The sequence below is a fragment of the Eptesicus fuscus genome, chromosome 13 (genome assembly GCF_027574615.1).
Source record: "Eptesicus fuscus isolate TK198812 chromosome 13, DD_ASM_mEF_20220401, whole genome shotgun sequence".
NCBI lineage: Eukaryota > Metazoa > Chordata > Mammalia > Chiroptera > Vespertilionidae > Eptesicus > Eptesicus fuscus.
In genome coordinates this window covers 47,137,092-47,150,567 of record NC_072485.1, presented here as the reverse complement: position 1 = coordinate 47,150,567, position 13,476 = coordinate 47,137,092, and the positions used below count along the sequence as shown (strand labels likewise).

Below are 13,476 nucleotides of genomic sequence, written 5' to 3'. Positions count from 1 at the left end.
GTAATGATCATGAAATGCCTCCATGTTGCTTGTTTCAGAGTTTGATCGTTCTCTTGCTCCGTGGTATTCCATTGAATGACTATTCCACAATTTGTTTATGCGTACTGTAATTGGTGGTCATTAGGGTTATTTCCAGTTCCATGCTAGCGTGAACACAGCTATTATGAACATTCTTGTACATGTTCTTTGGTGTATTTATGCACTAATTCCTCTGAGATATATACCTAGAAGTGGATAGGCATGTTTTGCTATAGTAGATACAATCCAACAGTTCTCCAGAGTGGTTATATCAAGGGAGTTTTGACTTTAGCCCAAGGAAGACTGGGAATGGTATGAAATTTACATCTCACTTTGGCAGCCAGTGTGGAAGATGCACAGAAAGGGGGTGAGATTCCAGATAGGGAGACCCGTAAGGAACCATGACCAGGGGCAACAGACCAGGTGAGGGCTGATGCGGCCCTGAGCTCAGGCAGCTTGTGTGGAGGAAGAGGATGGTTTTGAGAGATGGTATGAAGGTAGAGTTGATGTGATTGTTTGGATGTGGTGGGGAGAGAATGAAGTCCAGGATGCCTGCCAGGTCTCTGAGTTGGTGTTGGCAGAATGGAGGTGGACTTCTCTAAGAGAGAGAGCATTGAGGAGGAGCGGGTTTGAGGAAGATGAGCTCCCTTTTGAACAGATCCAATCTGAGGGACCTGTGGAGGTGGTAGTAGCCAGTAGGCAATTGGAAGTACAGGACTGAAGCGAAGGGGAGAGATCTAAACTGGGGATTTCTATTCTGGAATCCGGGGAATGCGTGAACCATGGGGTGTGAAAAGGGGATCCCAAGAAGATGACCAAGAAGGCTTTTCCTGCCTGGCCAGTGTGGCTCAGTGGTTGAGCATCAACCTATGACCCAGGAGGTCACAGTTGGATTCCTGGTCAGGGCACATGCCCAGGTTTGTGGGCTTGATCTCCAATGTGGGGGCGTGTGGAGACAGTCGATCAACGATTCTCTCTCATCATTGATGTTTCTGTCTCTCTCTCCTCCCTTCCTCTCTGAAATCAATAAAAATATATATATTAAAAAAAAATAGAAAGAAAGAAGGCTTTTCCTGAGAGGTAGGAAGAAAGCCAGGAGCTTGCCTCCTGTGGTAAAAACTCAGGGGAGGGACATTTTCTAAAAGGAGTTTCCAGAGACTGCTGAGGAGTCAGGAAGATGGTCATTGAAAAGTGTCCTATGAACACTGAGCTTAAACTAGTCATTCACAGTCAGGGGCATCCAGGACTCTCCATCTCAACAGTCTGGAATCAGAAGCCCCCACCAATGAGACAGGGCTGGCTGGGCTGCCTCTCCCCTCAAGTCTGTTTCACAGCCTCAGGCCAGGGGCAGTGCCTGTGGCCTCTGAAAGTTTGTGGGGACCTCAGCTGGACAATAGAGGGCAGACAGCAGCTAGTGCATGGCCCACAGAGTCCCTCCTGACATCGGAACAGGGAAACATTGACATTTGAACACAAATTTCCCCATGGAAATTCCCAGTTGTGAGCCACCGTGGCTTTCACCTGAAGTGTCAGAAAGGTTGCCCAGGACTCAGGGAGCACCCAGCTGAAAGCACATTTGTGTGAAGGTTTGGGGCAAACAAACCAGAATCCAGAACGTTTTTTAAAGATCTGTGCCGGTGGTGAACTTTTCCAGGAAACATAACAAAAATGGACCCTCTTGGGCAAAAAGCACTGGGTCTTATCATCATTCATTTGTATTCTTACTGAAATATAAACTCGGGGAAACGGTGAAGAGAAAGAACGGCGCATGTCTTATTTCTTTAGCAGGCGCCAGGGGCTGGAGGAGGCTCCCGTAGCGTTTAATAGGCAGCTTTATGTATTTATATGCTTTGACTGGAGCTAAAGAGCGCCATGCCACACAATGGGCAGTTTCTAGTTGGATTTTAAAAGAAAATAACTTTGATCATTTCAAAAGCAATGAAGCCTGATGCAGCGCAGAGAAAAGAGGGCAGTAATTTATGGCTACCATTAAGGACACAAAGACAAAGGCAGCGGGGACGGTTCACTAAGTGAAGATTTACCAATGTGTAAAACCCACCCTTATGCCTAGAAAAAGCGAGGGTCTCTGCCCGCACCACACAAAGCGGGCGGGAGGGAGGGGCGAAAGACAGAACAAGGGATGCAACCTGCCTGCCTTCACTGGGGAGGAAAAGGTCAAAAAGAAAACAACACAGAAAAGTTATTTTCTCAGGTTCTCCACCAGGCAGGCAGACCCAGCCTGGGTGCCATGGGCACGGGAGGGGCAAGGACCGCAGAGGAGGGGTGCAGTGGGGGGAACCCTGGGAGGATGGACCCTAGGAAGATGTTTCTGTGCATGCGCTAGGCGGAGATTTTTTGTGATGTTTCTTTCCTTTTTCTTTTTTTTCAATCAAAGGGATGAATAGATAGATATAGACCTAGACACAGGTGTAGACATAAGTATAGATACACACAAATGCACATGTATGTATGTGTATATTCACAGGAGAAAATGTAATAAATACAGAGACGCTCAAAGAACATCAACATCCCTGAGTATGGTGTTGGTTGCATCTAGGAACTGCTGCTACATTTCTTCCTGGAGTGATGCTGAGCGTGGTGGGATGCAGTCTTCGGTGCCTAGGGCGGTGGGGGAAGGCCCCACGCAGTGTGTTCCCTTAGGGCAGTGGTCGGCAAACTCATTAGTCAGCAGAGCCAAATACCAACAGTACAACGATTGAAATTTCTTTTGAGAGCCAAATTTTTTAAACTTAAACTTCTTCTAGCGCCACTTCTTCAAAATAGACTCTCCCAGGCCATGGTGTTTTGTGGAAGAGCCACACTCAAGGGGCCAAAGAGCCACATGTGGCTCGCGAGCCGCGGTTTGCCGACCACGGCCTTAGAACAGTGGTTCTCAACCTTTCTAATGCAGCGACCCTTTAAGACAGTTCCTCATGTTGTGGTGACCCCCAACCATAAAATTATTTTCGTTGCTACTTCATAACTGTAATTTTGCTACTGTTATGAATCGTAATGTAAATATCTGTGTTTTCTGATGGTCTTAGGCTCCCTCTACAGCAGCGGTTCTCAACCTGTGGGTCGCCTAAGACCATCAGAAAACACAGATATTTACATTACGATTCATAACAGTAGCAAAATTACAGTTATGAAGTAGCAACGAAAATAATTTTATGGTTGGGGGTCACCACAACATGAGGAGCTGTCTTAAAGGGTCGCGGCATTAGGAAGGTTGAGAACCACTGCCTTAGAAGGATGTCTTGTGTGGGGGGCGGGGTGGTCAGGCACTCCCTGTGTGGCAGGGGCCAGAACCTGACCTTTATGAGTCAGGTGGTCACAGATACCACGTGTGCCCCAGGCGAAGCTGGGGCTGAGTCTTGTCCCTGGAGGCTCACCCTTGACTTCTAGCCCCCTTTCCCTTCACCTTGCAGGCTGCCCTGAAGAGAGATGACACTGGTTTCCAGGGAAGTGGGCATTTTCTGCTGTGATTCTGGGCCCGGGAGTGTCCCTGAGAGAGTCCCAGGTGGGCCCCTGCCTTCAGAGTGCCTGGGGCGGGCAGTCAGAGGGCAGAGCAGAGAGAGGTGCAGAGGATGTCTGAGGCGGGCAGACAGCTGGGGTCACCTCTTCACGAGTTCTCCTGAGTGGCAGTGTGTGTGCCATCACCCCACTCCATCCACACGTGCCCCTCCCAAGTGGAGAGGCGGGAAGCCCCGAGGGGGGCTTTGGGGTCTGGGGACTCTAGGACTCTGAGGCCCCCAGGACACTTTCTGGGTGCCCAGGTCCGAGCAGTTCAGGCTAGAAGGCTGTTTGCCCTCCCCGGGGGGACCGGGTCAAGTTGTAGGACGCCGCACACAGGCAGGGCAGGAGGCTGAGCCCCAGCCAGATGGGAGTGAGGGGGCAGCGGGTTTGGTCCCGGGCCAGGGGGCGGGGAGGGGGGCGGCGAGGCCCGCCCGCCAGCTGACAGCCACCCTCGGGCCACCGTGGCCGCGCCCCCTGCGCCCGAGAGCGCGGGGGAGGGAGGGGGCCCGGCGGGGAGGACCGTGTGAAAATGAGGCCGGGGCTCGGGCCGGGCGGGGCCAGGCGGGTGTCAGCGCGGCGGCGGCGGGGCGCCCGCACTCACCTCCGGAGCCGCTGCCTCGCCGGCCGCCCGCGCCGCCGCCTCTGCCCGCAGCCGCCGCGCCTTCCATGGGGGTCGCGGGCCGCGGCTGCCCCGGGGCGGCCCGGGCGCTGCTGCTGCCGCTGCTGCTGCCGCTGCTGCTGCGGGCGGCGGTGCTGCCCGGCCCGGGCCGCGTCCCGGCGCCGCCCGAGGGTGAGTGTCCGGCCGCAGGGCGCACCTGGCGGGCAGAGCGGGCGCGGGAAGGGGGTCCCGGTTCCCCCAGCGGCTCGCCCCGAGCGCCGGGCCCCGGACTGGGCTGCGGGGCTCCGCGTGGCCCCCGCTCCCCGGGGGCCCTCACCCCTGGGCCAGGCCAAGGCGCCACGACCGCGGGGGGCTGGAGGCCCCGGGCCGGCCTCGGACCCGGGGCTGATGACAGTGCCGTCTGTCAGGGTCCCTGCCTCCGGGGCCCCCGGAGAGTGCCTGCCGGTCAGACTCTCCCCTGCCGAGCAGGGAGCCGGGCATCGGGCTCTCGGGGTCCGGCTCCTCCTCGCCCAGACGGGGAAGCGGGGGCCGCGGCCGGGGCACCTCAGTCCTGCTCCCTCCGGGGCCGGGGAGCTCTCCTGGGGCTGCGGGTGGGCGCCCGGGGTCCTTCTATTTGCGCAGCAGCGGCTGTTGGAGGATCCCGGGACCCTGCAAGCAGCAGCCAGCCTGGCTGTGGGGCCGGCGTAGATAAGGACTCTGGACAGTCTTCGCTAACCGGACTTGAAATCCTTTCAAAACTTTTGTTTTCAATTAACATCCTGGAGTGATGTCAACCAGGAAACACCCCTGCCAAGGCCTGTGTCCAGGTTGAGAGGGCGAGCAGTGGTGGAGGGGGGTGGGGACCATTCCCTCCCTGCACCCTCTGGGAGCTGGGATGGTGCGCTCAGAGCCCCGGGCAAGCCTTCTGCCCATAACCTACCCCGAGAGAAAGCTGACAGACACCGCTCACTTCTCTTGGTCACACGTGTAGGCATTTGCTGTTGCCTACCCGTGTTCCAGGCAACGGGGACCCGGGCCCAATCTGTAATCAAGATGGGGAGACAGGCAGGAAAACGGTGACAACCCTGCCTGCTCTGTGCAATGAAAGGAGCTAAACATGGGGGAGCACCTCTTGGGAGACACCTCCCCGCCCCTGGGGGGTCCTAGTAGGCTTCCTGGAGGGGCTGGATCTGAGCTGAGTCTTGAAGGTGCATAGAGAGGGTGGGGAGTGTTCCAGTCAGAAGGATCAGGCTGTGCCTGGAACCGTATCGGAAGTGGTATGGTTCCTCTCAGGGCCTCCCGAGCCATTTAGCTGGTGAAGCGTGGAGGCGGGTGGGCGGGTGGGAGATGATGCTAGAGAGGGTCAGAGCACACAGGGCTTGGGGCACCCGGCCAGGAGCTGCTGTGCTCTTTTGCAGATGTGGACGAGTGTGCCCACGGGCTAGATGACTGCCACCCCAATGCCCTGTGTCAGAACACGCTCACCTCCTACAAGTGCTCCTGCAAGCCTGGCTACCAAGGGGAGGGCAGGCAGTGTGCGGGTAAGTGTCTCCGGGACCCGTGGCGGGTGGGCCAGCAGGGGAAGCTCCCCACCTCCTCGGCTCTTGCAGTGGCCACTCATGTTGGTAAAAGTCCTGCCCCTTCCCCTGAGTCACACTCCCCCCCGCTCCCCCCACTCTCATCCTTCAGGGACTGGGAACATCAGGCCTTCCTCGGAGCTGATCATACAGTTTGACGTGGCTACCTTCTAAAAAGGAAAAGAGGTGTTTTAGTATCTTTTGGTGCCGCTCCGTTTGGGGGCAGAAAGTCAGCAGGAGGCTGTGCTAGCCAGAGCAGCAGATCCTGCTCTCCCCTCGGCGGTTTGCACCTTCTCTCTGGAGTCTGAGCGCCAGGGTCCTGCCCTCCCCTGCAGGCTCTGCAGCTCCACCTTGTCCATGGCTCTGGGCGGCTTGGTGTTGTGACCCGCCACGCTTGAGAGCTACACCCAGGGCCTGCCTCTTTTGGAGCTGCAAGTTCACCCTGGAAAGATGTGTACGGAAGGATATTTTAAGCCCTTAGAGGTCCATATCTGGGAGCCTGAGGTCTGGACTCTGCCCCTTGGAGTTCTTGGCCCCTGGGGGTTAGCTCAGCGTCGTGAACTCTGAAGTTCAGAACCAGCTGGAGACTGGACTCTCATAGGAGGAGGCTGTTCCTGGGGTTGGAAATCACAGCATGTTGGAGCGGGCAGGGAGGGCTTTTCAGGGAGTTCTGAGCCAACCCCAACCTTCATTTTACTGATGAGAATACTGAGGCCCAGGGGAGTTGGGAAAGGGACTTGTGGCTGTGATCACACAATTAGCCCGCAGGTAAAAGGAGGTCAGATCTCCACTCGAGCCCTGGCCCCGGCCCCACGTCTCTTCTGTTCACTCAGCCTCCCGCTGTCCCTCTTGGGTTGGGTGAGAAATCCTAATATTTATGGTCTCCTTTTTGCTGAGGAGCAAAACTCCTGCCTCTTCCATCAGAGGAGGCATGCGCCTGGTCAGGTGCACAGCAAGTGGGGTCGGTGGTCCCTCCATAAAGCTCTTCTGTGTCTTCAAATTCATATTTTCCCAGAGACAGACATCCATCTCTCTAACTGCCCTACATCACGGGAAGCCGTAAAGCTACCTCTCCCTGACACATCTGTCTGTCCGTTCCTCCATACCACACCCTCACCATCTTAAATATTTTATTGACAGTATTAGAATTCACACGTGTTGGTACCCTGCTTGGGGGGAAAATGTTCACTTTTTCACGGTGTCCTCTGGTCACTGTGTCCTCTCTGGGGGCAGGAGCCAGGCCACGGCTTCTTCTGGATAAAGTGCATATTTAGTAAATGATGTCAAATGACAGGTGGCAAGAGTTTCCTTATTCTTAGCTGTTGGGTTATAATCGCAAATAAAATGGAATTGCTAACAGTTTATAGTTGAAAAGTCTACTGTTGAGTTTAAAATAGCAATTGATTCACTGGCATTGTTGCTTTTATGTACTTAAGTTGCTTTTTAACATAATATATGGTTAGTGTTATAAAAAGTTAAGCAACACAAAAATGAAAAAACACACACACACACACAGAAAATTTGTCCACAGGTAATCACCATTAACATGGAGCATATATTCTTTGCATTTTAAACTAAAACCCTAGGAGCGTTTGCTCTTTGAATACTTGCAATATGTAGAAACCTAGTGAGTAAGGACGTCCTGTTTAGTTTGGGCTTCTTGGTACAGGAGTCCCGAAGGAGAAGGATTGCAAGGATTTAGAGATGTAACTCCTTTATGTGTGTTTCTTGGCTTATTAGTTTTTAAGTCTCTTGGGTCCAATCCGCGGAATCATTTGCTCCTGTCTAAGTGCAAGGGTGAGAACTGGGTTTACTCAGAGTGGACAGGATTTTATCCTCCTCAAAGTTTCTTCTGCCCAAATGTTGGAGAGGTGAACGTATGGGCCCTGGAAAGTCTTTTTTAAATAAGGTGATTCATAAGTGGCTTAAAGTATCTAAAAATCTTCAGATAAAGATTTTTTTATTTTAAATGATCTTTGCTTTTATCTCAGACTTCAGGGAGGGGATGTTTCAGTGGTCAGTAATCAGCATATGGTCCTTACTTTTCAGTTTAGGGAACTGAATTAAGTTGAACAAAAGTGAATGTAAACTTGACCTTTGTATAGGAGCTGTATTTTAAAAAAATTTTTTTACTTAGAAATTATTTTAGGCTTCAGAAATTTTGCAAAAATAGTGCAGAATTCAAATGTAGCCTTCATTTATCTTACCCAAATATTAACAACTTATATAAATACAATACAGTATCAAAACCAGGAAATTAACATCTCCACAATATTAACTAAACTATAGACCTTATTCACATTTCACCTTTTATTCTTTAAACGTTCTTCTCCCCTGACCCCTTCCACCCTGCCCCAGGATCCAGCTCGAAGTCCCACAGGACATTTGTCTGTGGTCTCTCTGTCTCCTCCAGCCTATGACAGCCCCTCAGTCTTCCCTGTCATGGACACTTGACCAGTACAGTTCAGTTCTTTTGTTTGCCTTATATTTCCTCATGATAAGCATTGATATGGCAGGAATTGAAAAGATAAGAGTTACTCCCTCCTCCTATTCCTATTACCCTATTCCCATTCCTCCTTCACTCCACCCCTTCCCCCCACACACTGTGGGTCACCATCTCTGCAGTGTCTGTTTTTCTCATGATAAGAATGTGGTTGTGCGTTGGTAGTAATGCCACAGCGAAACTTTGTCAAGGCTGCTGCAGAAGTGCTGCTGTGCATCCCATGGGGAGCTCGCAATGGCAGATGTTAACAGGTGATGATACCATTGATCGCCTGGTGAAGATGGTATATTCCGGGTTTCTCCACTGCAAACTTAGTATTTTTTCTTCCATAGACACATGGCTTGGGGCCTATACACTCAGCCTACGCTAATATTCAGTTTCTTCTCAAATTGTTGCCCATGGATTTTAGCATCCAACTGTGGATCTTGCCCGTAACAATTATTACCATGATGTGTGCCTCTTGGTAATTTTGTGTTTCCATTGTTCCTTATACACCTATTAAACTGGTGTTCTTCTATAAGGAAGATTCCTTCTCCACTATTCATTTATGCATTGATTTCTATGTTTATGTATTTATGCCAGTATGTACTCATGGGTATTTATTTAATTACTAGAGGCCCGGTGCACGAATTCATGCATGGGTGGGGTCTCTCGGCCTGGCCAGTGATTGGGGCCGATGGCGGAGGGGGGCAGCCGGCCTGAGGGAGGGACTGCGGGAGGTTGGCCAGCCATCAGGGGGCGGGACCACAGGAGGTTGGCCGGCCGCAGGAGGTTGGCTGTGGGAATGCATTGATCACCAGGGGGCAGCTCCTTCATTGAGCACATGCCCCCTGGTGGTCAGTGCGCGTCATAGCAACCGGTCAACCGGTCATTTGGTCGCTTAGGTTTTTATATATATAGATGTTTAGTTACTTATTTTTGGCTCAAATTGTTTCAGCTTTAGCCATTAGGAGTTCCATCACATTGTCTCCTGTGTCCTTTTTACATGCCCCTGTCATTTTTATGAGAAATTCCTAATTTTCTGGCACCGCAAAATGCTCCAAACTCATCTTCTATTTTCCCCCACCCTAGCCTTGGAATCAACCACTTCTCCAAGGAGCTCTGGTTTCTTTTATTGAAAAATGGTGCATAGATACCAAGATCTGGATGTTTGCTGTTTTCATTGTTACTGGAGTGATTACTCCTGTGTCTTCTCAGTGGACAGAGCTAGAAAATATACTAGTATGTATGTTTATTAGCCCCCCCCACACACACACACATCTCTATTAATTTTTTTAAAGATGTGTTTTTATTGATTTTAGAGAGAAGAAGGGAGAGGGAGGTAGAAACATCAATGATGAGAGAGAAGCATCAATTGGCTGCCTCATGCATGCCCCCTACTGGGGATCAAGCCTGCAACCTGGGCATGTACCCTGACTAGGAATTGAACTGTGACCTCTTGGTTCATGGGTTGACACTCAACCACTGAGCAACACCAGCCAGACTATTAATGTTTTATATCTATATCTTGTGTGTGTGTGTGTGTATGTGTGTGTGTGTGTATGTGTGTGTGTGTGTGTGTGTAAGTAACAGTGAGTTACACTGATACTTTGGATTCCAAAGCAATACTACAAGATTTATTCTAACCTCCTTCTTTGCTTATTCATAACTTTTTTCTCCAACGGAGAAACTTGGCTCTTATTATCTGAAATATATTTACCAATCCTAGTTTGTTCAATTCTAGTATACAAATTAAGTATTTGCAGAATTGCCAATCTATAGCCCTGTGAGTAAAACAGGTTTAGTCATTAGAGGACAGTCTTTGTATACAGCTGTTTTTGTTCTTAACCTTACAACAGCCAGTCAAAATAGTGTTTTTCAAAATTACTTAGGCTAGTGCTTTTCTTGCCCATTCTCTTCAGTGTGGTTGTATTATTCATTTATAATACAGTATATTCATTTGTTCCCCCCTATTTGTATTCCAATTTTTATCCCTCACTTCACCCCCACCCCTGCTTCTTGGTTAATATGTAAAACATCACTATGATTCTGAGAGTCAAAGCTGTACAAACATTCAGAGAAGAGTTACTCCCTCCTCCTATTCCTAGTACTCTGTTCCCATTCCTCCTTCACTCCACCCCTTTTCCCACACACTGTGGGTCACCATCTCTGTAGTTTCTGGTCTATCCTTACTATATTTCTTTTACACAAATGTGTATTTTATTTTTAACTACTTTCTTATTATAATTTACATACCATAAAATTCACCAATTCTAAGTAAGTGTAAAAATTAATGATTTTGGGTAAATTAGCTGAGTTATGCAACCATTACATAATATAGTTTTCAGACATTTTCCTCATCTCAATCAGGTCCCTCATGCGCATGTTCCCAGCTCCAACTCCAGGCAACCACTAACTCTATAAAGTTGCCTTTTCTGGACATCCTATATAATAAAAGCCTAATATGCTAAGTGTCTGGTCATCTGGTCGGCCGTTCAATCAATCAAAGATAATATGCTAATGATATGCTAAGGCCGCTCAACCGCTCGCTATGACATGCACTGACTGCCAGGGGGCAGACAGTCGACCGGTTGACCAGTCGCTATGACGTGCACTGACCACCAAGGGGCAGACGCTCCAACTGGTAGGTTAGCTTGCTGCTGGGGTCCAGCTGATCGGGACTGAGTGAGACAGGCCAGACACGCCCTGGAGCCCTCCTGCGGTCCCTCCCTGGCTGGCCAACCTCCTGTGTCCCTCCCTGGCCCCGATCATGCACTGGTGGGGTTCCTCGACCTGGCCTGCACCCTCTCGCAATCCAGGACCCCTCAGGGGATGTTGGAGAGCCAGTTTCGGCCCGATCCTGCAGGCCAGGCTGAGGGACCCCACTGGTGCATGAATTCGTGCACCGGGCCTCTAGTTTCATATAAATGGAGTCATACAGTATGTGATCTTTTGAGTTTGTCTTCTTTTACATAGCATAATCCTTTTGAGGTTCATCTATGTTGTAGAGTTTATTGGCTTTTCATTCCTTTTAATTGTTGACCAGTATTCCATTGTATAGATATGTATATTTTATATGTATGAATATACATTCACCAGTTGATAGACATTTGGGTTGCTTCTACTTTTTGCTATTATTATAATGTTGCTATGAATATTCACCTGCAAGTCATTGTGTGGACATGATTTTACATTTATCATATATATATATATGTGTATGTATATGTATATATATATCTCTGTCTATATATATGTACATAAACATATACAGGAGTAGAATTTTGGGGTTATGCGGTAAATTTATGTTCAAAATTTTAAGGACCTGCCAAATTGTTTTCCAAAGTGGCTGTGCCATCTTATATTATCATCAGCGATGTGTGAAGGTTCCCATTTCTTCATATCCCTTACAATATTTGTCATTGCCTGTCTTTTTATTATAACTATTCTAGTGAGTGTGAAATGGTATCTCATTGTGGTTTTAATTTGAATTACCCTAATAATGAACAATGTTGAGCAACTTTTCATGTGCTTATTAGTCATTCACATATCTTCTTTGGTAAAATGTCTATTTAAATCTTTGCCCATTCTAAAATGGAGGGTTTTTTTTTTTTTAATATTATTGAGTCCTAAGAGTTCTTTGTAAGTCCTTGATAAGACATGTGATTTACAAGTCTTTTCTACCAATCTGTAGCCTGTCTTCATTTTTTAATGGTGTCTTTTGAAATGCAAAAGTCTTTAGTTTTGTGAAAGGCCAATTTATAAATTTTAAAATTTATGAATTTTGTGTTTGGTGTTGTATCTAAGAAATCTTTACCTAACTCAAGGTTTCAAAGATTTCCTCATAAAAGCTCTATATTTTCTCTTAAAAGCTTTATTGTTTAAGCTCTTACATTTAGGTCTCTGATCCATTTTGGGTTTGATTTTTGCATATGGTGTTAGATAAGGCCTAAATTTATCTCTTTGCATATGGATATCCAATTGTCTCAGCACCATTTGTTGAAAAGACTATCACTTCTTCTGACAAATTGTCTTAGCAATTTTGTCTGAAATTAAATGACCATAAATATAAGGGTTTATTTTTGGATCTCAATTCTGTTTCATTGACCTCTATGTCTGTCTTTATGCCCCTACCATACTCTGTCTTGATAACTATAGCTATATAGTAAGTGAAAGTCCCCCAAACAATTTTTCTTTTTCAAAATTGTTTTGTTTCTGTTTTGTTGCTGTTGTTGATAATCCTCACCCGAGGATATTTTTCCAATGATTTTTAGGGAGAGTGGAAGAGAGAGGGAAAGACAGAGAGAAACATCAATGTGAAAGAAACATATCGATTGGTTGCCTCTTGCACGAGCCCTGACCAGGGCCTGAGCCGGGGAGGAGCCTGCAACCAAGGTGGTGCCCTTGACCGGAATCCAACCCAGGATCCTTTGGTCTGCAGGCCAACGCTCGATCCAGTGAGCCAAACCGACTAGAGCTATTTTGGTTCTTCTTTTGCATTTCCATAGAAATTTTGGATAAGCTTATTAATTTCGACCAAAAAAAAAACAAACAACAAACCATGTTAGTATTTCTTGTTTTTTTTTTTTGTTTTTTTTGTTTTATTTTTTTGGTTGTTTTTTTATATTCCCTTATTTTTCTGCACAGAGATAACATACTAGAGAGGCTCCTTTGCATTTTTCTTTTACTTAATAGTATATCCCAGAAACCACTTCAAATCAGTCCATAGAGATCTTTACCATTGTTTTTTTAACAGCTGCATAGTAATTTGTTAAGTAAATGTACCATAATTCTTCAACTACTTTGCTCTTGACTTATACCCTCTGCATTTAAGTTGTTTTTAGTATTTTGTAATTACAAATGCTGCAGTAAATAATTGTTTGCATATTTACTTTCCTGTTGTTGGAGATGTATCTTCAGGGTAGATTCCTAGAAGTGGGGTGGCTGGTTTAAAGATAAATGTATATTTCTCCATGCTAAAGAAATAGCATCTGACTGACTTACTTCTCTTTTATTCCTCAGACATTGATGAATGTGAAAACGAACTCAAAGGAGGCTGTGTCCATGACTGTTTGAATATTCCAGGCAATTACCGCTGCACTTGTTTTGATGGCTTCATGTTGGCTCATGATGGTCATAATTGTCTTGGTAAGCACAACGGTTGGGAACGGCAATTCTTCTTTACCCTCCGGCACCCCCATCCTGGGTTTTCCTTTGATGAAATACTCATTAAAACAAAAAGGGGATCAGAGACTTGTGTTTTCTGGCCCCCTAGAAATCAGACTCTG

The 13,476-nt window shown here is 47.7% G+C and overlaps 1 protein-coding gene across 5 annotated transcripts in view; it reads left to right on the top strand.

The window, feature by feature from the left end:
* Nucleotides 1-4,117: 4,117 nt before the first annotated feature.
* Nucleotides 4,118-13,476, top strand: part of SCUBE2 (signal peptide, CUB domain and EGF like domain containing 2) — a 65,478-nt gene continuing 56,119 nt past the window's right edge. For 2 of the 5 annotated variants that reach the window (XM_054724747.1, XM_054724746.1), the window contains exons 1-3: nt 4,119-4,324; nt 5,551-5,673; nt 13,211-13,336. In XM_054724747.1, coding sequence (XP_054580722.1) covers nt 4,201-4,324; nt 5,551-5,673; nt 13,211-13,336 — 373 coding nt within the window. In that variant the 5' untranslated portion in view covers nt 4,119-4,200. Of the gene's footprint in view, nt 4,325-5,550; nt 5,674-13,210; nt 13,337-13,476 lie in introns of all 5 variants that reach the window. The other 3 variants (XM_054724744.1, XM_054724748.1, XM_054724745.1) reach the window with 3 other exon arrangements.